Source organism: Trematomus bernacchii, unplaced genomic scaffold (genome assembly GCF_902827165.1).
Source record: "Trematomus bernacchii unplaced genomic scaffold, fTreBer1.1, whole genome shotgun sequence".
NCBI lineage: Eukaryota > Metazoa > Chordata > Actinopteri > Perciformes > Nototheniidae > Trematomus > Trematomus bernacchii.
The window spans coordinates 10785616-10810842 of NW_022987313.1; the positions used below are offsets into that span (position 1 = coordinate 10785616).

At 40.7% G+C, this 25227-nt stretch overlaps 2 protein-coding genes across 4 annotated transcripts in view; one reads left to right on the top strand and one right to left on the bottom strand.

The window, feature by feature from the left end:
• The first annotated feature begins 4825 nt into the window (after window positions 1-4825).
• Window positions 4826-11588, top strand: LOC117497809 (galectin-8-like). Its single transcript, XM_034149862.1, has 8 exons — window positions 4826-5047; window positions 5304-5392; window positions 7531-7741; window positions 7865-7984; window positions 8113-8139; window positions 8823-8911; window positions 9053-9218; window positions 10393-11588. Exons 1-8 carry the CDS (start codon window positions 5009-5011, stop codon window positions 10540-10542), a joined length of 891 nt encoding a protein of 296 aa, XP_034005753.1. The 5' UTR covers window positions 4826-5008; the 3' UTR covers window positions 10543-11588.
• A 974-nt stretch (window positions 11589-12562) lies between these two features.
• The window catches only part of zdhhc14 (zinc finger DHHC-type palmitoyltransferase 14), a 48275-nt gene continuing 35610 nt past the window's right edge, over window positions 12563-25227 (bottom strand). For 2 of the 3 annotated variants that reach the window (XM_034149693.1, XM_034149626.1), the window contains exons 7-10: window positions 23562-23664; window positions 22973-23082; window positions 18766-18871; window positions 12563-13883 (exon numbers count right to left, since the gene is read on the bottom strand). In XM_034149693.1, the coding sequence (XP_034005584.1) occupies window positions 13410-13883; window positions 18766-18871; window positions 22973-23082; window positions 23562-23664 (793 nt within the window). In that variant the 3' untranslated portion in view covers window positions 12563-13409. The remainder of the gene's footprint in view (window positions 13884-18765; window positions 18872-22972; window positions 23083-23561; window positions 23665-25227) is intronic. The other variant, XM_034149758.1, reaches the window with a different exon arrangement.

Here is a 25227-nt window from a genome sequence, read left to right on the forward strand (position 1 = left end):
TTTTAGAATCACCGGAAAAGTCTGCGAGAGTGTGATTTGAGCTTAAGAAGCAGTCCTGAAGTACCATCATCGCAGGCAAACAAAAAAGACAAACATATTTTGTCGAGCAGATTGTCTGTGACAAGGTGACCGGTAACTGTTTGTGTAACACATCCGACCCTTTGCAGGGGATGCCTACTGCGGGTGGCAGAACATACCTGAATCCAGTAGGCTTCTCAGGATGACTAGAGATCTTCTCATAGTCCAGAACAGTTAACAGGCACAGCAGAATCACGATATGGGCCATCCTCCCAGACCAGCACACAATATCCGCGATGTTCCCGGGGCAAAAAAAATCCTCCTCCTCAACAGCAGCAAAGGACAGGCGAAAGCAGCAGCGAGGAAGCGCACCGGTCCCTCCGTGGTATCCCCGGGATAAGAGGTCTCCTCAGCAAGCAGCACACGACACTGGAACACACGACAGGTGGGAGCAGGCCTCCGTAACAGCAGAACCAGGACAGGTCTAGTTATCTAGTTAGTCTAAGTTATCTCAGACCAAATGGTTTGGTCACAAATGATTCAAAAGATTATTTCCGCGGCACACGTTTATATGATCATTATAGTTATAAAAAAAATAAAGAGAATAAAGGAAAAACAGTTATGAAATACTATATGGCAGTAAAACAAGAATAGAGTTTAAAAGGGGAGTGATTAGTAAAATATCCATAAAGAAAAAGTACATCTGTTTACAGTAGGGATGGGAACGATTAATCGAATATTTGAAATTATTCAGGTATTCGAATATGAGTTATGAATATTTTTATTAATTTTTAATTAAGTTGATTACATATTATCAAATTGAATAATTCAATGTATACGACAGTGCCATAGCTAAATGTGTTAGGTGATGTCTAAAGGTGTGTTTTGCTCCGCTCACCGGTCCCTCATAGTGAAATGTTTTAGCTCTGTTTGTGTAAGGGCAGATAAGGGCAGAACAGCACCATCTACTGGCCTGGCATATGTACTACAGCGTCTCCAGCGCTTTCGAATGGCAATGGCCGTGGCTGTCTCCTCCTGATTGGTGGAGTTGGCCCAATAGCCGTAGCGCCACCGTCCTGACGTCAGGACAGTGTTCAAATCTGGATCAGTTTTTATCAAATCCGTTGCAGCCCCTTTTTTAGAGATTTGGGTATGGAGGAAAATAGAGAGGGTTGTGTTTTCTGACACTTGGTGAGTTCCCTGGAACACCGGGGACACATATTCATGTATAAAAGACGTACAAAAGTGCATTTTGCATGATAGGTCCCCTTTAAGATAGAAAGAGCACTGAAATGAAAAGAAAAGAGGTGTGGCCTATACTTGTCCAGTGTATGAATACATTGCTGGATTGCTTTGAAGTTATTGGGTCACATGATTGAAGCTATTGAAACTCAGTAGACTTTTCAAAAAAGAAAAAGGACTTAGTCCAATAAAAAGAGGTGCGCCCTACTTGTCCAGGGTGGTTTACAATGCAATGAGTTTGAGTTATTGGGTCGCAGGTTATAAATACAAGAATGCAGTTTTTTTTTCATTTAGATAATTATTTTATATACATCTTTCTTATGAGACATCTTTATCCAGTTTATTATTAAGATACAACCGTTAAAACCACACGATTATAACCAGATTAGAAGTGGACTGGGGTCTATGTGAGTTTTAGGTTTTGTTTCTTAAGAAATTAAACTTTCCTCCTTGGAGCTAAAGAGTGCTCACAGATTCCTTGTCTCTATGTAACCAACGTCAACTCAGAAGACAAAAGACACAACACTAAAGAGATGCTTAACCAGTTTAGGTCTGCCTGCTTTGAGGACAAAATGTCTCCACCATTTATTTTCCTGTACACAAATAGTTTATTAAAATGAAAATTAAGAGATAATTAAATGATATAGTCTGAATTCATACAAAAATACCAAACTGAATATTTTAACAACTAATGGATGGTCTTACATTAGTGAGCTGGGTGATTGTGATATCATTTGACCTGCCCTTTTTGTCATGTCCCGAAGTCATTCAACCCTTGGGCTTGGAGAGCATTGTTGAGGACTGTTGACAATGTGCTGCTGTTGCATGTTTTTATGCTTCTAAATAAGTGTCTAGGCTGCCTTACCAACTGTAACAGATGGATACTTTAGAAAATGTCTTAAAAAAACTATAGGATGATCCCGTGATTCCTGTTTTATTTTTTTAGGGAGAGGTCTTATTGTGGACGTGGTCAGATTTTAATGGGCAGATTTTAATGGGCAGGTTTTTTTTATGAGATACCTATAGGAGACTTGGGTGAAACACCTACCTGACTTATCCTGTATTTTGTTGGTGTATAATGAGAAAAGCCAATGTGATAAAACTCTGAGTGGCACATATGAAACCACAGGTTAATGTCCCAACTATTTAGCTCCCCTCAATGATCAAATCAATGACTGGATGTGTCAGAACTTTCTTTCATCAGAAAAAGACAAAACTGAGGTAATTGTTTTTGGAGACAAGTCAGAGCTGAGCTTCATTAGGCAATATTCAAAACAACAGAAGAAGCCAGAAATCTAGATGTAGTCATGGACTCTGACTTGCATTTAAATAGTTGCATTAAAACTATTACTAAGTCAGCATACTATCACTTTAAGAATATATGGATTAAAAGACTAATGTCACAGCAGGATTTGGAAAACTTGTCCATGCTTTTATCTTCAGTAGACTCGACTACTGTAATGGTGTCTTTACATGTCTCACTAAAAAATCTATTAAAAAGCTGCAGCTAATTCAGAACGCTGCTGCTCGAGTCCTCACTAACACTAAGAAAGTGGATCACATCACTCCTGTTCTGAAGTCTTTACACTATAAAGACCTCCTGTCTGTCAAAGAATCAATTAAAAAATACTGCTGCTGGTTTATAAAGCATTGAATGGTTTAGGGCCAACATACATTTCTGATCTGCTGCTAAATTATGAACCATCCAGAACTCTCAGGTCTTCTGGGACTGGTCTGCTTTCTGTCCCCAGAGTCAGAACACGGAGAAGCAGCATTCAGTTATTATGCCATTTTAAAATGTGTTTCTATTTTAATGTCTTTAATTCTTTGTAAAGCACTTTGAATTGCCTTGTGTTGAAAGGTGCGATATAAATAAACCTGCATTGCCTCATCATCAGCTAAGTAACATCTTACAGCTTGGTTTTACAGCCCGACTTAAGTGTGGCAAGAAAAAAGAATGCTAATTAAAAAAAAAAAAAAAAGAACATAACACTGAATGGAAAGATGCACAGGCGACACACTGAACACGTATGTTTAATGGAAGACCATTTTGTATTGATGACAAAAGTGCTGTTTAGCCAGTGAAAGTCCTGTCAATTGTACTTTCCTCCTTCATTTGGCAAAGTACACATATTCATCCTGTTCCTTCATAATTTCTCAGATGAGGATTGCAGTTATCCATCCAATGGTTGCTCCGACGCCAGCCACACCTGTGATGAGCCTTGAACTGCACCGGGTTTATATAGCCTGTGTAGCTTTCATTTCCTGAGAAGTAAAACTCTGCTGTATAAGGCTTAGGTTTCTCTTCTTGGGAAATGAAACGTATGGATGTTGTACAGCAGAGGGCGTCACACATTCCTTGTCGTTAATGAATAAAATAACATTTCTTCTCACTGTATTTAGAGCACCAGGAGGAAAACAAAAGACAGGCACCGTTGAGAAATTATAACCCAGTTTAGGTCTGCCTGCTTTGTGGATAAAATGTCTTCACCGTTTATTTACACATCAATAGTTTAATGCAATTAAAAAGGGAGTCGAATTACATTTTATATTTAAGTCGAGGCACACCAAATACACAATTCTTTATGTGACCATCGCCTGATTTTTATTATGAACGACAATAAGCAATAACGACAATAATTCACTTTGATGTGATACTGACCTCTCATCAGTGGAGGGCGCTGTTTACCAGCAGCAGCAAAGCTTCCTCAGTTGAAAATCCCTTTATGTTGTGTTTGTGGAAAATACGTTGTTTATGATTACCAGAGGTGGGAAGTAACTAAGTACATTTAATTAAGTACTGTACTTAAGTACAACTTTGAGATACTTGTACTTTATTTGAGTATTTCCATTTTATGCTACTTTGTACTATACCCAACAACGATTCAGAGGTAAATTGTGTACTTTTACTCCAATACATTACATGTCACTTGTTAGACGCTTTTATCCAAAGCGACTTACATACTCAATACTGTGGACAATTCCCACAGGAGCAATTTGGGGTGAAGTGTCTTGCCCAGGGACACAATGTCATGCTGACTGCAGTAGGGATTGAACCTGTGACCCCCTGATCCGAACACCAACGCACAACCCTCTACACCACACGCCAATACATTTATTTTATACCTCTAGTTACTTCTGGAGTAAATTCACAAGCTACCCTGCAGTATACAAAGTGACTAGGTGCACACTTTAATGCATCAATAATTATAATCAAAAGATATAATATAAATGATTCTGAAATGGCCAATTTGCATACTGAGTATTTTTACATTTTGTACTTTAAGTACATTTCGAAGCCCATACTTTTTTACTTTTACTTGAGTAAAGAAGTTTAGTCAGTAGGACTTCTACTTTTACCAGAGTATTTTTAAACAGGAGTATCTGTACTTCTACTTGAGGATGTGTGTACTTTTGCCATCTCTTTTAAAACATTGTATTTGCCTGAGAGAAGACGGCATAATTATAATGCATTTTATTGAGTGAAATAAAGGTTTTACTAAGTTTAAGATTTAACGCAGTCACACCATGGATGTATAATAGAGTCACAGTGGGCCTGATCACATGGTAGGTTCTGCGCATGCGCGTACTGTTCCGGGCAGATGGAGAGAAGATGCCCACTGCCATCATCCCCGTGTAGTGGTTCTTATTATACATCCATGGTGTAGTGCAGGAGAGCTACAGACCGCAGACAGCACACACACTGCTCGTTCGTTCAGCTGCATGTTAGTCTGACTCAAGAGGCTCGATGTCTGTGGCAAACGCGAAACACACTGTCCTGAATCCGGTAAGGGGATTATTGTTGTTATTATTATTATTAATATTATCCACACCAGGCAGCCCTAATGCCATCATGCACTGATCAATAGAGCCTTATGTAGACTGATATATATACACTGTGCAGCAGCTGTGTGTAAACGGCCTGCACACTGGACGTAAACTGATCCGCGATATCTGACGGCTAATGCTAACTATCGCAGTGGTTTAAGCAGTATGTGCTAAGTGCAGTTATCCAGCGATGTAACGCCAATTCTCCACCTCAGGTGATCCCATACACGGGGCCCATACCTGGAGGCCTGCACCCTGGGGAGATCATCATCATCCAGGGCACTGTGCCCCCAGAGGCTGACAGGTAAGGTGTAATTCAATAAGAAAAACACACAGAGAAGTGCCACCTTAATGGATATGTCTGAGATGTGTTAAATCGAAGCATGTGATTTTAAATTAATCTGGAAAAATGTTTTATTCAGTGGTCCTCATACTTTTTTAAACCATTGCACAGATAAGATATTTTCTTTTCATGGCACCCCCACAAACACTGTCAAATGTAAATTGAATTCAAGTCTTCAAACAAATACAACCTTTGTATCTTCAATATTAACCCACTTGTTGATTCTCAATCACATCAACAAAAACAACCCACATCAATCGTGTGCAGTTTTGCAGATAGATAAGTACACACTTGGTTAAATGTTTAATGTTAATGTTTGCTTGTTTTTTAGTCAGTGAAAAATAATGTAGTATAAAAGATTGTAATGAACAAATCTAGCGGCTTTTTTATTTTATTTATTGTGATAACTACAAATGATGTAAGGGTTAAGTTTAGCTGACAGGACACCTGGAGGTCAGAGGTCAAGTTAGGCTATAGAATGGCGTGTTGAAACTAAAAGTCATAGTTTGGATATTTTGAGGTGGGATTTTATATGGAATTTAAAGGGGACCTATCATGCAAAATGCACTTGTACGTCTTTTATACATGAATATGTGTCCCCGGTGTTCCAGGGAACTCACCAAGTGTCAGAAAACACAACCCTCTCTATTTTCCTCCATACCCAAATCTCTAAAAAAAAGGGGCTGCAACGGATCTGATAAAAACTGATCCAGATTTGAACACTGTCCTGACGTCAGGACAGTGGCGCTACGGCTATTGGGCCAACTCCACCAATCAGGAGGAGACAGCCACGGCCATTGCCGTTCGAAAGCGCTGGAGACGCTGTAGTACATATGCCAGGCCAGTAGATGGTGCTGTTCTCACTGAATCTGCCCTTGCAAATCCAGAGCAAAAAAATGTCAAATTGAGCAAAATGAGGCATGGCTAAAATGCATGATCTGTTTGGTATTTTGAAAAAAAAAAAGTATAAATATGCCTTATATAGGTATGGTCCTACACTATATTATTAAAATATAGCATGATAGGTCCACTTTAACTATAGTCAGTGTACAGCAGATGGCGGTCTGCACAACCCTTGTTTTGAGAAACAGACACAAGCAGATAAGAAATGTGCTGCATTACAAATTATTATCTCCTGTTGCTGTAGGGCAGGGGTGTCCAATCTAATTCAAAAAGTATAAGGGAATATGCCCCACACCAGAAATGTGTGCTTTTCTTCTATTGTACTTCTTCTATTATATATATCACAGTGCTAATAATGTGTTAATAAGCCCACTTTTCAGTTAAAGTTGGAAACATTTTCTAACAGATCTTAGTTGATAAATAATAACTTATTAACATAAAAAGCTTTCATATTTCCCCTTATTATAAGCAATCTGATCATTTTTTTTAAATAAAGGAATGAGCTGACAACAAAATAAACGAAACACTATGGAAAGCTGTGATGTAGGCAGTTTTTCTCTCTAAAAAGCATATTTAAGTATCAAGCATAATTTACATACATTTGATTGATTTTTGAGGCAATATAGAGTTGTGGTCAAAAGTTTACATACACTTGTAAAGAACATGTATTTCATGACAGTCTTGACTTTTCAATCATTTCTACAACTCTTATTTTTCTGTGATCGAGTGATTGGAGCACATACTACTTTGTCACAAAACAAAAATCATGAAGTTTGGTTCTTTTATGAATTTATAATGGGTCTTCTGGAAATGTGATCAAATCTGCTGGGTCAAACATATACATACAGCAATGATACAATTTGGTAACATGTCCCTTGGCCATTTTCACCTCAATTAGACGCTTTTGGTAGCCATCTACAAGCTCCTGGCAAGCTTCTGGTTGAATATTTGACCACTCCTCTTGACAGAATTGGTGCATTTCACTTGTTAGCAGTAGTTTTTGTTTACTGTTTTACAGAATTTCTAAGCCCATAAAGTACATTTTTGGGTAAAAAAAAGCTTGCGACAGTGGCTTTTTAAAACCTTACCTGCCGTTGTTGATAAGGTCCTTAACAGGTGCAGACTGCCCTACACTCTGACATGAGGTGGACTTGTAGGCCCCGGCTAATAACCCAGCCTCGCTGTGCATTCTGCAGGTTTCAGGTGGACCTGTCGAGCGGCTGCAGCACCAAGCCGCGCTCTGACGTGGCCCTACACTTCAGCCCCCGCTTCATAGGCCCGCCCTGTGTGGTGTGTAACTCCCTGCTGCGGGAGAGCTGGGGCAAAGAGGAAACGCTCCATCAGCTGCCCTACAAACGCGGAGCCCCCTTCGAGACCATCATCCTGGTGCACAAAGACGCCTTCAAGGCCAGTGAACCCACGCTAATAAGGATGGAGGCATCGATAAACCTGTGTAGTACCTACTGTATGCATTTGGGCAATTTGATTATTAGAAAAATAGGGTACCAAAATACCTGTTTTCTCCCATAGGTGGCAGTAAATGGCACTCACCTGCTGGAGTACAAGCACAAAATCCCCCTGAACAGGGTCGACACATTTTCTATTTCTGGGAATGTGAGGGTTCACGCTATTGGCTACATCCCAAACTCAGTGAGTGTATTCTGCTCTCTGTTTGCTTAATTTTGTCCTCACAAGCTGGTCAGATGTGTGTCTTTAAAAAAATACATCTGATTAATGATTTCCAAAGACTTCTAAATCGTTTCTCTTCTTTCTCACAGGCAATATTTTCCGAATCAGGTGACTTGGTGAGTTCTTTCCTCTCATAAAACCTCCATGTGCTCAGTATCTTGTGATGCCATGAACACTGGATGACATTTCCTAAATGATTATTTTGTTTGTGCACTGTATACTGTTCATTTTAGTATGCAGCTCTCAGACCTTTAAAGGAAAGTCCTGGTTTATTACATTTATTTTTGAGATATGGACACCCGCCCACAAGTTCAGTGTGCTAGGAATAAATGCGAGCCCTCAGGGAGTGCGACACGTTGTACACAAATGATCTAAACCGCTTTATTTGGAAGAAGTCAAAGTAAAGCGTTTTTTTGTTGTTGGTGATAATCTGACTACTTGTGTTTCTTTCCTAGATCTAAGGTATTCATTTGAGTACAATTTTATTATAACAAGTAGGAAGGATGGCAAAAACTGTGAAAATAACCACAAAAGTGTAAGGAATTGGAATGATCATATCATTTATACTCCATTAAATATTGCCCCTTTCTCCCTAAACATAATACAGTATGATGCTCAACTGAATGTCTTTTGGTTTTGGACAGATGTTCGGACTACTAAGGCAATTGAAGAGGTCACCTGAAATGGGGGGCACATATATATTTATAGTGAAAAATGCTGAGAAAATAATCTGCAGATTAATCGATAATGAAAATAACTGCATAAAAAAATGTATCAACTGTAATGTATTTTATTTCAGAGCCTCCCTTACAAAGGCAGCATCCTGAAAGGACTGAGCCCCGGGCAGCACATCACCATCAAAGGCCAGGTCAGCATGTACCCTCACAGGTAAAGTCATACAGGCAATCTGATGCATGTCTCACTAGTCACTAATATGTTCACACTACTAATGCACATTTCAGGTAACAAACACATACATACAAAATAAAGAATTAAAAAGATTTACCTTTGATCCACCGTTTCTCCCAGTTTCACAGTGAACCTCCGCAGCAGCCGGACAGAGAACATCGCTCTGCATCTGAACCCTCGCATGAAGTCGGGTGCATTCATCAGGAACTCGTATCTGAGTGAGTCCTGGGGTCAGGAGGAGCGGGAGCTGCCGTACTTCCCCTTCTTGTCAGGGGAATACTTTGAGGTATGAACCAGGGTTATTATCAACACAACAAAAAAAAGAATAAATCAGTGAAAAATATGGAAAATCTAAAACCAAATTGCCCGGTTTTAAAAATGGGATTAAATATAGGGGGACATATTTTCTTCACAGTAAAATAAAACTTTAGTTGACTACTCAATCAAAACATTTAGACATTACAGCTTTTCCTACACAAACATGTATTTCTGATACTGTATATTAAGCTTATGTTACAAAACTAAAAACCTAAACGCATTGATAAAATAACTAAAGTTAGACTGGAATTGAACAGTCTAAACTATTATTACCTTGGGGGTGAACTGCCTACAACTCATACAGTTTAATTGTATTTGGCTTCTGTATTGGACGTCAGACCCGGCGCCAGAACAAATCTACAGAGAGGGCATATGATTTTCATGGGAGGGCACACAAAACCGTCATGTGCCGCGGCCAGTATCGGCACCAGAGATTTTCTTTTGGGGGTGCTGTGGGGTAGCTCGACGTTTCATAGAGGCTGCTCAAACATGTAGGGTTTCCCATTAATGTCCCGGGCGCTACAGTGGAATGTTCTACTGCAACACTCCCCACACGCACATACACAGTACACCCGCGACTGTTGGCTCGATAATCAGCTCACGTCATATAGGTGTAAGCAGGGGTAAAGTGCTATTTTCTTTAAGTGGGGGGTGGACCTAACCTTCTCTAGGGGGTCCGGGGGCATGCTCCCCCGGGAAGATTTTTTTTTTAATATTGAAGTTAAAAGCATCAATCTGGTGCACTTTGAGAGCAACATTAAGAGATCTATAGATACATCTCTCAACACCCATATGAAACAGAACTGTAAACAGATTTTCTTTTTCTTTATGGATATTTTACAAATCACTCCCCTTTTAAACTATATTCTTGTTTTACTGTCATACAGTATTTCATACCTGTTTTTCATTTATTACTCTTATATTACTATCTGACATCACATACATCGTAGCATTAAAGTTCACAGTTTATTTATAATTAAACAAATTAAAATAATTTGGGGGCAGGAATGTCAAATGGGAGGGCCTGGCCCTCCCACGGCGCCGGGTCTGTTGGACGTTAACGCAAACAGAAGTCTATCAGTGATCATTTCTCACTATGTCTGTGTGCTCTGTAATAATGCCTCAGTGTTTGGTTTGGTCAGGTTCTCATCCTCTGTCAGCCTCACCAGTTCAAGCTGGCAGTGAACGGCTCACACTTGTTTGAGTTCAGACATCGGGTGCAGGACCTGGGCAGCATCGACCAACTGGAGATCATGGGCGACCTGGAGCTCGATGATGTGAAACTGTGGTGACTCCGACTCGGGCCTCTAGACTCACTCTGAAGCCAGCGTTACGGACACCATTCTGGTTATCCATGCTAAATTAGCTTAGCCACAATGACCCATACAATGTGGCTGGAAACTGCAAACCCTGGTCTGATTCAGGTCAGGAAAGTCTTGCAGCAACCACAGGTCACTGGTTTTAAGCTAGTCTAGCATTTTTAGGTGACCAAGGACCATAAAGACAGGCCCTGCCATGGAGTATTGATGGTCCATGTTTCCAGCCCTGGCTAGACGTCTGATGCATGAGAGTTAGCTGTGCTGGAGCGTCGGCCTGAGCCATGACTGTTTACAGCTACAAGTTAGGTTTGCCTTGGTTCATTTCTTATACCGTCTCTAGTGCATCTCTGCTGTGATAGTGCACTGTATATCTAAAACAGGAAATATGTGAATGTTTATAAGCACTTGGCTTCAAATGCTAAGACAGTCAGCAAAAACAAACCATGAATAAAATGGAAGTGCTCCATTCTTCTGGAGCCAGGCCCAATAAAAACTGATTTATTGTACATAATAAAAGCTTTGTAACAATTCTCATCACCTTTTTAAAAAAAAATGTTCAAAATAGTTTACATCAGTATTTTCTTGTTTAATTTAATAGGACATGCCCAACTCAGGGCATTGTTTATTTTCTAATTCAGTCTGCTATAAAGGTTGTAATCTTCAGGACTCGTGATAGGGTCCCATGCACTGGAAATTTAAATCAATTGAACATGTCAATGGTGTAGCAGAACTCAAGCACAGAACAGTACAGGGTCCGTTATAATATAACTATTTCAATAACCAAACAAATGTCCATCGCAATCTTTATGCAAGCTGTAGAATAAAGTAGAATCTGTGTCCATCTCTCCGTCACTGCTCAACTCATTGCTACAATGAGCAATGTTTAAAAAAACGGTATATTTTATTTCCAATGTCAATGTTTTTTTGCATTGTCTGTTGTAATTGTTGTAAAATATGTATAAATAATAACCCCTATGTATCATCAATTATTTATTAACGAATAAATGTGTTACTATTACCATTTGTATCCACTGTTTAAAGTCTAAATGGTTTGAGTTAAAACTCCTTTTATGAATATTACTGGCCCCTAGGGAACGCAACAGGCTGTAAACACAACACTAAGATTATTTTCACATTGACAGACCCTGCATCATTCGGCTTCAAACACATGCACTCACGTGACCACCGTACTTTCTTGAGCCAGGTGCACGAGATAAAGATGCAAATGCGGGAGACACTCAGACAGTGAAACCAAGCTACTTACTAATGTTAAATAAAAAAAATATAGAAACTTCTATTCTTGCAATAGATGCATACGATTTCAATATCTATTTTGTAGAGTGTTAAGGCTTTGATATATTTGAAGGAGCTTTTCTCTCCTCCTCTGGGTCTTTTGACAGTCTTGAGCTAAATGCTTGACTTCCTGCTCCAGCTAACATTGCTAACTTTTTCTGATAACCTTCTTATGCTAGCCAAGTAGACAAACAAATCACCTTTTGACTTTAAACAGCCACCTGTTGCATTTAAAACTAGTTGGATGAGAGGAGACAGGAGTTAAGTTACAGGCTGGGGAAAAAAGAGCTGAAAGGGAGGTACACAGTGTTGTTCAAACAGACATCCCCTTCACATAACATGTTGCCATTGGATCAACTTTTTAAAGTTTACATGAATATTGATTATTGCTGCTTAAAGTTCCATTCGTCTGAATGTAAGGGTCTGCACTTGATGACTGACATATGTCTGATAGTTATGTAAAATGTTGTTTAATGTTAAAAATAAAAATAACTAGACTTTTAACTGCAGTAATCGTACTTAACCACAAGGTGGTGGAAGATAATTAAGTATTGATTAACTGACTTTAACTATCCAAGCACTTTCACCAACCACTGCCATTTACTGAGCTCTTGATTGAGTCCTTGTTTTAATCTTAACCTTTCTTTAAAGGATGGAGACATTGAAGACTTCAGTCAGAAAAAAAGGAGACAGAAAAGTCTAAAAAAAACATTATTTTAAAATAATAAATGTTTAGCAGTATTCATCCAACAAGCTTGTGTTTTAATCTTTCTCATTGACACCTTGTGACCAGAGGCATTGGTCACAAGATTCACTTTAGAGGAATTGTTATGATGACATTCACACACATTATGCCTTCTAAACCTTAATATCAATGCATTCGCATCTGATAAAAAGTTGGTGTTTTATTAATGTCCACAGGAAATATAATCATTTGTAAGATTTGTAATAACCATGGTACAGTACAACAGTCTCTTTTTTTAACATAGAAAAAGCAGGATGATATGCAACATGATGACATCAACCATTGCACTGCTGAGAAAAAAGGCAAAATACACTGTCCATCAGCAACAGGCAAATAGGTTAGAGTCAGTATTACAACAAAAAAATATGTCACAAAAACGTGATGCATTGACAGATATTCATCATTTTGACCAAAAATGTCATGTACTGTTCTTTTTTTGCTCAACGTGGCTCACAGACATACGCCGCTTTGAAGAAGGAACACCGCCGTTCAGTTTCCAGGAATATGCTTCCCTTTTAGTAAAAAAAAAAGAAAGCATTTTTCTGTCACAGGTCACCAGAGCCACATTAGAAAACATCTCTCCATGTTTCGAGAGCTTTGGCAAGACACTGGTTTCACTTCAGTTAAATTCCACAGTTTCTAGCAGCTGAATTTAAACCACAGCCTTTCTCCGTTATCAAGTCCCGCTGAGGAGAGAAAGGAAAAATAGTGAGAGAGGGCGGGTCCAGATGTGGCACAGTAGAGTTTCATGGTTCTGAGGAGTGAGGAGTTAGGAGGGGGGGGGGGGGGTAACATCCCGGTGTCAGACAGAGCTGAGCTTCACCAATCCTCTCACAGAGTCCTCGTGCAGTGAGTCCTGGCTGGCTGGGTTGTAGAAGCCGGCCTGCATAGTGTGGCTGTGACCCATGGGGCTGCCGCAGGGAAGCATGCCAGGGGGCGAGGGCACCTCCTCGGGGGTGAGGAAGTGGTGGTGGGCCATTGGCTCCTGCAGGGTGTGGCCGTGGTTGTGTGCGTGGCTGTGTCCGTGGATTGGTAACATGTCTGAGGCCTCGTGGCAGCTGAGGCTGGGGGTGGACGTCGGAGGAGTGGGCTGGCCGAGTGGGAGCGAGGTGCACGGGCCGCCCAGGTTGAGGGAGGTGCGGCCGGGTAGAGGGCCCCCGTTTTCCGTCGAGGCCGTCAGGATGACTGGCTCGCTGCTCTGCTGCTGGAGGAGAGGGGTGGCGGCGGCGGCCTGCAAAACGAATTTGGTGCTCTGAATGCACTGGTCTTGGTCACACTGAGAGGAAGCAGTGAGCAGAGCAGAGTACAGGAGAGGATGTGAAGTCAGAGAGACATGCAGGAGGTGAAAGACAGAAATAGAAAAGGAATAACAGAGCAGGCGGTGTTGGAAATTAGATGGATGAGGCAAGAAGAAATGACACACCGGAGGGACAGCAGAGGAGGGGGGAGGTGATTGGATAAGAGAGAGAGAGAGAAAATAAAAGTTGTAAGTAGCCTGGTTAGAATACGGAGCAATACTAAGAACCTGCAATAACTCGTGCATCTGTGCCGGTTAAAAAACACTGGACAATGAAGTCACAGCCTCATGACCTATCGCTCTCCACTGCCTTGCTTTAGTGGAAATTGCATGTCTAAAACTGGAGCTGAGTAACTGGGTTAGGATGCGGCCAATCATCAATACCACACATTAGCCGAGGGGAGAATCGCTTCAACCCTGTAAGACTTAGTCATTTATCCCTGCATGCCATACAAGCCAGACAATTAATCATTTCTTTAACGCCTCCTTTCCTCACACGCCATTCCCAAAGTCTGACTGACAAGACATGTCAAGCACAAACATCGGCCCTGGACATCTCACCTTTCTGTCTCAATCTCAGTGGCCTAAAAGAGCAGATTGCAGCTGTGATTTAAACAGAAGTTAAGCTACCTTTGACAGTAGAGGAGATGTCATTTTAAGTGTTATCAATCCTAGTATCAGCCGCACGTATCAACTGCTCTGGACTCATCGCTTTTACGAGCTTGGCCTCCATCCAGGTTGATGATCAGGCTAATTTGCGCGAGGGTTATTGGACTGAGATGACACGGAAACCTCGCTCAAAGCCACGTTAGCGCAGAGCTACATCATCAGTGTGGAAACAGCGCGTGGTCCCTTTCTTTCTACTTTCAGGCCCACTCGTGTTTTATAAACAGTCAAAGCTGGTCTGACTCAGCACTGTGCATCCCCCGCGGCAGAGACACACAGACACACACACAGAACTCAAGGAACAATATGTGCGTAGACTGCTGATGGACTAACCTTGGATAGCAGATAGCAAGTGAAGCAGCTCAGGACATGTTTTGGTATGCTTTCACACATGGTGGTGAGGACACAACAAGGATAAGAGAGCTCTTTTTATCCAATATGTTAGAACTGTGCACAGGTGGGAACATGTCAAAAATATAATATGGAAGAATCACCTTTTTCCAACTTAATGTAGAGGCTCTGATATCTTTATGTGTGGGAGGGGTGCCTTTGCATTTTTTACAATTTTCTCACACAACATAATTAATAAAAATGATGATAAGTTGTAGTACTTTTTTCTAGTCAGTTTGTCCAATGTTGCAAACTTAATGAGGCTTTTGTGAAAGGATCAATTACAGTTTTATTGAATATTTGTCATACCATGAGGAAGATGATCCCAACCTTGAAACAAATAAAAGATAACTGTCCCCAAACGGACACCATTTATGTTCCATGTTTGAACACGTCTCGAGATGGGAGATTGCGGCCGTCTGTGTTTTACCTAACAACACATTGTGTTCTGTGACTGATGACATATTGTCCATGTGGCTGGCACTTAATTGGTGCATTTGTATTATTTCATCTTTGGTAAACTGACAAATACCTAACGTATCAAACTCCTATGGGAACAAATAAACCAAGTTTGGTACCCGCATTAATTCAGCTGACAGCAGAGGTGAAACTGAAATTGAGGCTGTGGGTTGTCAGTCCCCAGGCAGTCACAGAGAAAGAAGAAAAGGAAGGAAGACTAGGCTAAATATAGAAATATTTACAAGGCCAAAGCAGTTTGTGTAGCATGAGTTTAAAGGTCGAGTTCACCTAAATTATTGCAGCACCAGTGTTGGGTGTAACACGTTACAAAAGTAACGGAGTTACAGTAATGTATTACATTACTGCGTTACAGCAAAAAGTAACGCATTACTAATGACATTTGGGTAATATAATACCCGTTACAATTCTCACTAACGCACGTTACAACACATTTTAACACGAAATTAAGTGGTGTTTTAAAAAAATAAAAATGTTATTCACCAACATCGCGAGACATTCCGACACCAGAGAAAAATTGTGCGGGTAGATTAGTAAGCCTGGTGTTTACGTAAGGGATAATGTGCAGCGAGGCGGTCGGCAGTTGTTATGCTATACCACATTGCCCTTCACTGGATGTATAATGAGCTGCACTAAACTACATTTTAGCATTTAAAATACCTAGCCATTCTTTTGCGGTTATTTTGCTGAAAGTAACTCAAAAGTAATATAAAGGTAGTGTAACTCATTACATTTCAGACAGTAATATTGTAATCTAACTTATTACTTTAAAAATACAGTAATAAGTCATATGTACTGTATTACATTTTGGAAGTAACTTGCCCAACACTGTGCACCACACATTTTCTGACAAGCTTTCAGTCAGATCTACCAATGCAGATTTAGGCAGGTTTATTTAAAATAGAAAATATTTCTGACATAATTAAAATATTACACTTGCAAAATAAACTCCTCTTTCCTAAAGCAATATTCTTGTAACTCCTAATTACCTTCTGTAACCTAAGATGCAACAGAAATGTCCTTTTAATCAGTCGAATAATCCTTGTGTCTAAAGAATATTGTTCTATAAAAATACATAATTTATGTTTGACAGGCACAAGTCAACAATATAATAGGTAGGGCTGGGAATCTATATTGATATTTTCTTATAAAAAAGGGACCTACCAAAATAACCCAGAAGCATTGAAACACCCAATCACTGCATGCATTCTTCAACTTAACGCAACGTGTGATTGGCCTAATACCACCGCAGCTACAGCCCATTGAGTCTTTGGTATGTTAAAGTTAAGCGTGCTATACACACACTTCATGAACATTCACACACTTTTATTGCAGTTTGAATGATTTCACTAAATCAGCAGGCTCTCTAAAATCTACTTGATGCCACAATATAATGCTGCCCTGAAATGAGCAGCTGGTTTTTCAAGAGATATTTCATAGCAATAAAGTGAGTAGCATCAATAGTCAGTCCTTATGTGTTACAAGTAGCATTTTAAAGGCTTAACAAATGGATATTAAGGAAACAGCTGAGTCTGTATCAGGGAGTAGATAAATGGCCAGCAGCCGGCACAATAGGACAACTCTGGCTGCTCATCCGCTAGAAAAAGCAGAAGGCAGTTATTTCTGAATGTGCTAACGTAAGGGAACGTCCCTATGGTTTCCAGCCCATTACAGGTAGTCCGCACGTGGCTCAGGACCTGGAGACGGATGACAGTTGAGTATGGATGAGAACAACGAGATGACTGTGGGCACCCGTGAGACACGTTTAGTACCCGTGTGTGTATAAGCTTAAATCTAACATGTAATGTGTGCGGCAAACCGCTGAGCTGAACAAAGGTAGACTTGTTGCTCCTCTTCAGGCACCAGAGGGAAACTGGTCAGTGAGGTCACAGCAATGTCCTCTTCACGACAATGGCTATTCTCTCTGACACCGCACGCGACAGTTTCACAGGACATGTCTGTTTACTCACTGTGGTGAGATTGTGAGTTTGTACAAAATGGTCTGATGCATTAAACACGATGTCCCTCAGATTCCTGTTCATTGTATTTTGGGCCTGTGCAAAGACTTGATATGGAAACGCTTAATCTTACAAGCAGTATTCTGAAGACAAGACAAGACAAGACAAGACAAGACAAGACAAGACAAGACAAGACAAGACAAGACAAGACAAGACAAGACAAGACAAGACAGACCACACACACACACACACACACACACACACACACACACACACACACACACACACACACACACACACACACACACACACACACACACACACACACACACACACACACACACACACACACACACACACACACACACACACACACACACACACACACACACACACACACACACACACACACACACACACACACACACACACACACACACACACACACACACACACACACACACACACACACACACACACACACACACACACACACACACACACACACACACACACACACACACACACACACACACACACACACACACACACACACACACACACACACACACACACACACACACACACACACACACACACACACACACACACACACACACACACACACACACACACACACACACACACACACACACACACACACACACACACACAGGATAGAGAGAGAAAAGGGTGCTGTGTTTCTGATTCTGCGGCTTGTTGAGGTTTAAGTGAGGCTGTTTTTTGTAATGTAAAACATCATTCGGCCTTTAGCCTCTTTGCCTAGGCCACGTTATCAAGGCCAGGCCTTAAACCAATAGCCAATGTTTACCAGGACGATCAGATACTTAATAAAACGAGCCATTGTGTCCGTACTGTACTTTGAATTCCTCAAACTGACTCTTGGGCTTAGTTCACGGGCCTCAATTTGTTAGAGTTGATTTTCTGCTGTTGGAAAATTAACAAAGACAACAGCTGGAGATCCACCAAGCAACTAAGGACTACTAAAAATGTTTCTTAGCTATTCAACTCCTCGGCACATCTGTTGCTCCTCTGTTGTATTTTCGACAAATACAAGTAAAGGTAGCTGTCTTCTTCGATTCGGTGACCCATGTGTTTTCGCCAAATCAACCAGGACTGAAAACTTCAGGGTTATTACTAAACTAAAATGTTAATAAGTCCGAAATCAAAGTTTCCAATCACTTTAATAAACAACTTTTCTATTCCTTAAACTTCATCCAGCAAGTGACCCGCCCACCTCTGCTCTCTAAACACAACTATGAACCTCCGACTCGTAATAACTCAGTATTTTTACTTTTATACCGTACCTTATAGTAATATGAGAGATCAGAGTCAGGTCAGTGTCTTACCATGTGGCTCTGCTGAGACTGGGTGGCGCCATACATGGTGATGCCATTGGTTGGTGGTGCCAGCTGCGGCATGCCTGATTGGATAAAGCCCCGTCTGTCAATGAGGCTAGTCAGAGAGAAACAAAGAGGGGAGAAAGGTGTGGTTAAACACAGTAGAGCACTGTCACCACTATAACAGACGAAACAGTATGACAATGACTGACTGCAGGCTCAGGTCGACTCAGTGTTAGGTGGGAAGGTTAGGAGGAGTGCTTGCAAGTGGATGCGTGTTGTACTATTGTGTGCAAACCTCTGCAAACTCTAATAGTCCACTTACATAGACACACATAAGATGAGCACTAGGTAATAAATCACAGAGGTCCTGCAGTGGAGCGAATAGTGTTTGTCCCGTCATTAAAGCGGCAGAACTCTGACACAGCCGGTTAGAGAAAGACCTGCTGGACCCTTGCTTTGCAGATGTGTGTGTTCATGGGCCAAATGTATGTGATAATACTGGCAATTTATCAGCCGGATAAAGGTTGATGTGACACAGTGCAGTCTCTTCCTCACCCATACACACACACAGAGCCCGCTGAGGTGTTAACCAGTGCACACAGGGTAATCATTTAACAGGAAGTGTGTTGACAGTGAGTTCCAGTGGGACTGAGCTGGGTTCTGGTGAAAATGCTCTGCTGGAATCACAGAGACAAACTCAGGGAACCTACAGCAGCGGTTTGTGTTGCTGGTAATGAATACTGGAACATCTGCAAATGCGGCTTCGAGGAATTGAGACTCAAAACATGTGGGCTGGGTGCATTAGAAAACATGAGTCAAGGTCTCAGCAGGGAATCAAATGCAAGAGGCTTTTGTCTCTGTGAACGTTTGTGTGCGCGAGAGGCGGAATTGCCTGCATACTCCGAGGCTTAGGTGAAACATTCCTTTCTTAGTGGTGGACCCAGCTGTGCAGTGCCTGTGGCCTGCCTCACACGCACCAGATGGCAGCCACCTGTGCATTGAGGACTCTCCTTTGCCCCCCACTGAAATCATTATTGGTGACTTATGGCCAGAGAACCGCACAGCCGGAATGTTGCCAAAAGGCTCCATCACTGCACTTCTTATACTTCAGATATATATCTATATCTATAGATAGAGAGATATATATATCTATAGATAGAGATATATATATCTATATCTATAGATAGAGAGATATATATATCTATAGATAGATATATATATATCTATATATCTATATATAGATATATAGATATCTATAGATATATATCTATATATAGAGATATATATATCTATAGATAGAGATATATATATCTATATCTATAGATAGAGAGATATATATATCTATAGATAGATATATATATATCTATATATCTATATATAGATATATAGATATCTATAGATATATATCTATATATAGAGATATATATATCTATAGATAGAGATATATATCTCTATATCGATATATAGATATATAGATATATATAGATCTGTTTGGTATTTTGAAAAAAAAACTACTCTTGAACAAACGCATATATATATATATATATATATATATATGCGTTTGTTCAAGAAGATACTGTATGTACGCTAAACTATATGTGACCTGCTCCATCGAAATCAGTCGCATTGACCCGAAGACACATTTTGAGTTGTATACACTGTTGGAAAGAGGAGATTCCTAGCTTTCTAATGATATCAGGATTGCTTTTGTACTCCAAATATTAAAGTGGACCTATCATGCTATATTTGAACAATATATTGTAGGGACATGCCTATATAAAGTATATAAATATAGTTTTTTTTTCAAAATACCAAACAGATCCTGCATTTTAGCCATGCCTCATTTCGCTCCATTTGCTCTTTCCAGCCCTGTTTTTGCAGGGGGCTGATTCTGTGACGTAGCTTTAATGCAAATGAGCTGCAGCTGACCACGCCCCCCTGCAGGAGAGGGGAGCGTGCTTTGAGATCAGCTGCTGGGCTGTCAGAAGAGGGGGAGAAAAAGAGATCTCCTCACGTCCTCCGTGTTTTACTCTTATATGATTATATAACATTATTCATTTGTTTTAAAGCTCAATAAATAACAAAGAAGACCTTTGACCTACACTTTTCAAATTTTCTCCGGAAGATTTAAACTTTAACGGACATGTTGACCGGCGAAAGAAACTGAAACTGAAACTCTGCCGCACGGTCCCCTCGTTCCTTGGAAGAGGCGGAGGTGGGTGTTTGTCATCTGCTGGTGGACTAACCGGAGAGAATTACAGTGCTTGCCTCGACGGGGAGGGATTGCATTGAATTAAAGCAGCGGGAGCAAACGCTTGCCTCGGGGAGGGAGAAAAAAAGCCACAGCGGAGAATAAACAGAAGGGTAACCATGGCAACCATGCACGGGAAGTCTTCTTCGCTGCTTTTGTGGCAGACTACAGCGCCACTTACAGGCCTGGCATATGTACTACAGCGTCTCCAGCGCTTTCGAGCGGCAATGGCCGGCCGTGGCCCAACCCCACATTCCCCTGATAGGTGGAGAGTTGGCCCAATAGCCGTAGCGCGACCGTCCTGACGTCAGTGAAATGTTCAAATCTGTATCAGTCTGTATCAGATCCGTTGCAGCCCCGTTTTTAGAGATTTGGGTATGGAGGAAAAGAGAGAGGGTTGTGTTTTCTGACACTTGGTGAGTTCCCTGGAACACCGGGGACACATATTCATGTGTAAAAGACGTACAAAAGTGCATTTTGCATGATAGGTCCCCTTTAAGCAAAATATGTCACATTTTGAGAAAAAGGCCTTCAAAGTTTCCTCTTCTCTGGAATCCATCGATCTGATTGATTATTAGCGGAGCAAATGATCAAAATACTACGGAGGGAAGATATTTTCGTTTGGATTACTGGTCTGGGGGAAGCTCGTGAGTGTGTGTGTGTGTGTGTATACGTGTGTGTGTGTTTGTGTAATTTTGCATTTGTGTGTATTGTGTTTGTTTCCCGGGTAAAAACACTCGCGAGAAACACCGGCTGTTGTTATGCCTGCTGTGACGTCAAGTTACTCCGTTCTCCGCTTGTAATTATGCCGTTACAAGCTTCAAAGTTGTATTTATCATCTGAATTTGCCGAAACAAGTTTAATATTCTGTTTAATTGAAATCAGATGAAAACAAACTGTAACGGACCCTGCCGTGTTATCTATGATTACTATACGCCTTACATTCATAATTTCAGCCGGAGGGAGGGGAAGCGGCGCTGTGGAAGAGCAGAGTGGCGAGTGAGAGCTGTCATCTTCCCTTTACAAGCTTCAAAAATGTATTTATCGTGTGATTTTGGAAATAAAAGTTTCATATTCTGAAAGCCAACACTTTGTTTATTTAAAATCAAACAAAACAATTTTTTTACGCAAATCCAAGTTTATTTTGAAATGAGCTGTTGCGACTTCCGACTGATTTCGATAGAGCGGGTCACATATTATGTGCTTCTCTAATTTCCCATTTGTACGTGTGCAAAGCAAAGTTAAAGGCCACAAGTTCCAAAGGCCTGGAGATGTTTGTAACGTCTTGACAGGGTCACTGCGAGTGTTCTGCAAAGTGGGTACAGTGGACAGTAAAGATAAGAGCTGATAGGAGGTATCTCTGTCCAGTAGGTAAGCAGGAAGATGTGTCTAACTAGGATGATATAAAAGAAAGAGCAGTTTCTCTTGCAAGAATAAAAAAACACAGTTTCACACATGAGTAATGAGAAATGCTGAAGTGAAAGAAGCTGGGAGGGAATGTGCGAATGTTTACTGACATTTCCAGTCACATGGACATGACAATGTAGCTGTGACAGTTGGCCTGTCTTTTTGACAAATCACATGAACAGCAGCAGTGTGAAATTGAATATATCAAGCCAACTTTGATCTTGGATTTGTTTGAAATGGGCTTGAAATCCTTTCCACTTTTGCTGTATCTTAGTGGCTATGAATAGAGAAAAAGGCTGCAGGCAGGCTCGTTTCAAAGCAGCTCGGCACATCAAAAAGGAGCCTTGACTAACAGTTCTAATTTTGCCTTTGGACAAAACGCAAAATTAAAATGGGTGGTGGCGATGAGGGGTATAACAGGTGCTGTGACCTATCACACATGAAGGTAAAAAGGAATGAATGGGTTTTCTTAGAGCTGTGAATGAAAGGGCATACATGTCATCATATTGGGAAGACATAGATCAACTCTTAAAAACTCATTCACACGTCTCATACCTCGGTGGCAAGGGTCCACACAGCGCTGCACAGCAGTTGGTGAATATGTTGCCATGGCTGTAGGGGTTATAGTTATCCTTCCCTCTTTTAGAAGACCATGAACCTTTTATCTGGAAGACACAACATAGATAAATATCTCATGAGTCACTTGAAGGAATAAAATCAAGACCCTGTGTTCATAGAGATTCTGTTTGTGTGTTGTCCTTAAACCCTAACCCTAACCCATAATGGGGTCAAACTCATGACCTCCAAGATATTATCACCGTTATTTAACCAGCCACCGTAATACAACTCTGTCTGTCAGGTGACTTTAGTATCTGTTTAGCAATGTTCCCCTTTTTATTCTGCTTATATAATACAATATTTGTTAGGAAAAAGCTATGAAATGCAGCTTTAAGAATACTTTAAGAACAACAATGGTAATTCTAGGAAAAGTAATGTATACTGGACTGTAAATGGAATACATATTTCAAATGAATACCTTTAACCCAAAACCAGAAAAAACCCAGCAACAACAACATAGCAATGCTTCATGCTTCACTTGGGTCTAATTGTAGTCAAATGTAGGGGATGTATTTGTCTTACTCACATCTTCATTTGTGGTCTGGTTGGAGCTGATCAGGTAGGTATGGAAGCCTGAAAGGCCCACTATGGACCAGACAGAGAAGAAGCACACCACCACCTCCAGCACAGTGAAACAATTCAGTCAAGGAACGATCGTGCCACTAAATGTCAGAATGGATTAAATAAAGACTGTGGCAGACAATGTGAAAGCCCATAAACACATTCACACACATTAGACCCATATGGAGCCTACATGGACAGCTAGCATATTGACCTACAGCCTCGGGGCTGTCCCCCTCTCACCAACAGTTCCTAGTTACCAGTTCATTTGACTGGGACTGCAGAACACTGCTCATTTTCTCTGCTCCGAATAAAGCGCACAAACTAGATGAATGCTTCTGCCTTTATGAGGAAAAAGGAAATGGCTCTTTACTACATCGTAGGATACACTCTCTCTACAAATACCCAGTCACTAAAATAAGTAAGGGATAATGTGCAGCGACGCGGTCATTATGGGGAAAAGAACACCGACAGGCTGATCAGGAGCCCGACGCAAAGCGGAGGGATCTAGATCGGCATGAAGGTGCACATTATCCCGCTTATTACATGGCCACATTCTCAACAAAGTAACGATATGACTCCCAATAGTAATTGAAATGCTTTTATGGATTTAGAAAATGATTTTATTGAATTAAAAAATAGTTGTATGTATTGATTTAAATTGACATCAATCCGCTAAGAAAAATAGTCTGTTGTTACCGTTTGAACTAACGTAGGAACGGCAGGAACTGCTTCGATAGCATTTTTGAGGAGCTTTTTGATTACAGATTTGAAAACATTGTTGCTTGCTTTAAAAGTAGCACAATTCATTATGTCAAACCTTGGAAAGTATCTAGATATCCCTGCCCTAATGCTAGTAATAAATAAAGTAACTGGCAACTGAATATGTGTCGCCGTTTGATGTCTATGTATGGACCGCTGCGTAAAAAGGAGGGTTTCTGCCCCGTTACTTCTCCGCTGTTTTCTTGTCGTTCTTGTCTTGTCAGTTAGAAAAGCAAACTGCATGCAGTTTGCTTTTCGGCCAAACTGTATACAGTTCAATCGAACGGACTTCTTTGTGCAGATGTGAGCGTCCTTAACAACGGTCAATAAATCCTTGACAGCGGTCTGTCTGTTCTGGATTAACAACGTGTCACGTGTTCTGAATTGACCAATCAGAATCGAGTATTCAACTAAACCATGTAATAAATCCTAATAATTCCCTGTGGTCATATAATAAGGTCAGTATAATATAACATACTCAAAGACCATCCGTAAGTATGTAAAATGGTGCTGTAAATCGACTAAATCTCCTTTCTCTCCACCTTTTCTCGCTCTTAATCCTCCCCTTCTTTTTCTCTCTTCACAATCTCTTTCCCCTTAGCAAGGACAAAACATGTCATCATTCACCGAGTACAAAGGACGATGACGATAGCATCGACTGCAAGTCCGCTTTATTAAAGTCCTGTAGGACGCAGGCTGTTATCAGCTTGGCCTGGCACACATTTCTCTGCCAGAGGAACAGTTATCTCACTCAGCCATAGAGAGAAGGGCAGAGAGAGAGAAAGTGGCATAGCTCTGTGCTCTCCACTTGATTTGTGGCTTAGAGGTAGTGTTGAGTATCATTTATTTTTCAATCATTTCTGATTATC

Excerpts from the sequence above, each read along its gene's own strand:
- LOC117497809 (XM_034149862.1), top strand. The coding sequence starts at position 5,009 with ATGTCTGTGGCAAACGCGAAACACACTGTCCTGAATCCG. Across the intron at positions 7,742-7,864 it reads TGCACAAAGACGCCTTCAAG|GTGGCAGTAAATGGCACTCA; the intron begins GCCAGTGAACCC and ends TTTCTCCCATAG. Across the intron at positions 7,985-8,112 it reads TTGGCTACATCCCAAACTCA|GCAATATTTTCCGAATCAGG; the intron begins GTGAGTGTATTC and ends TCTTTCTCACAG.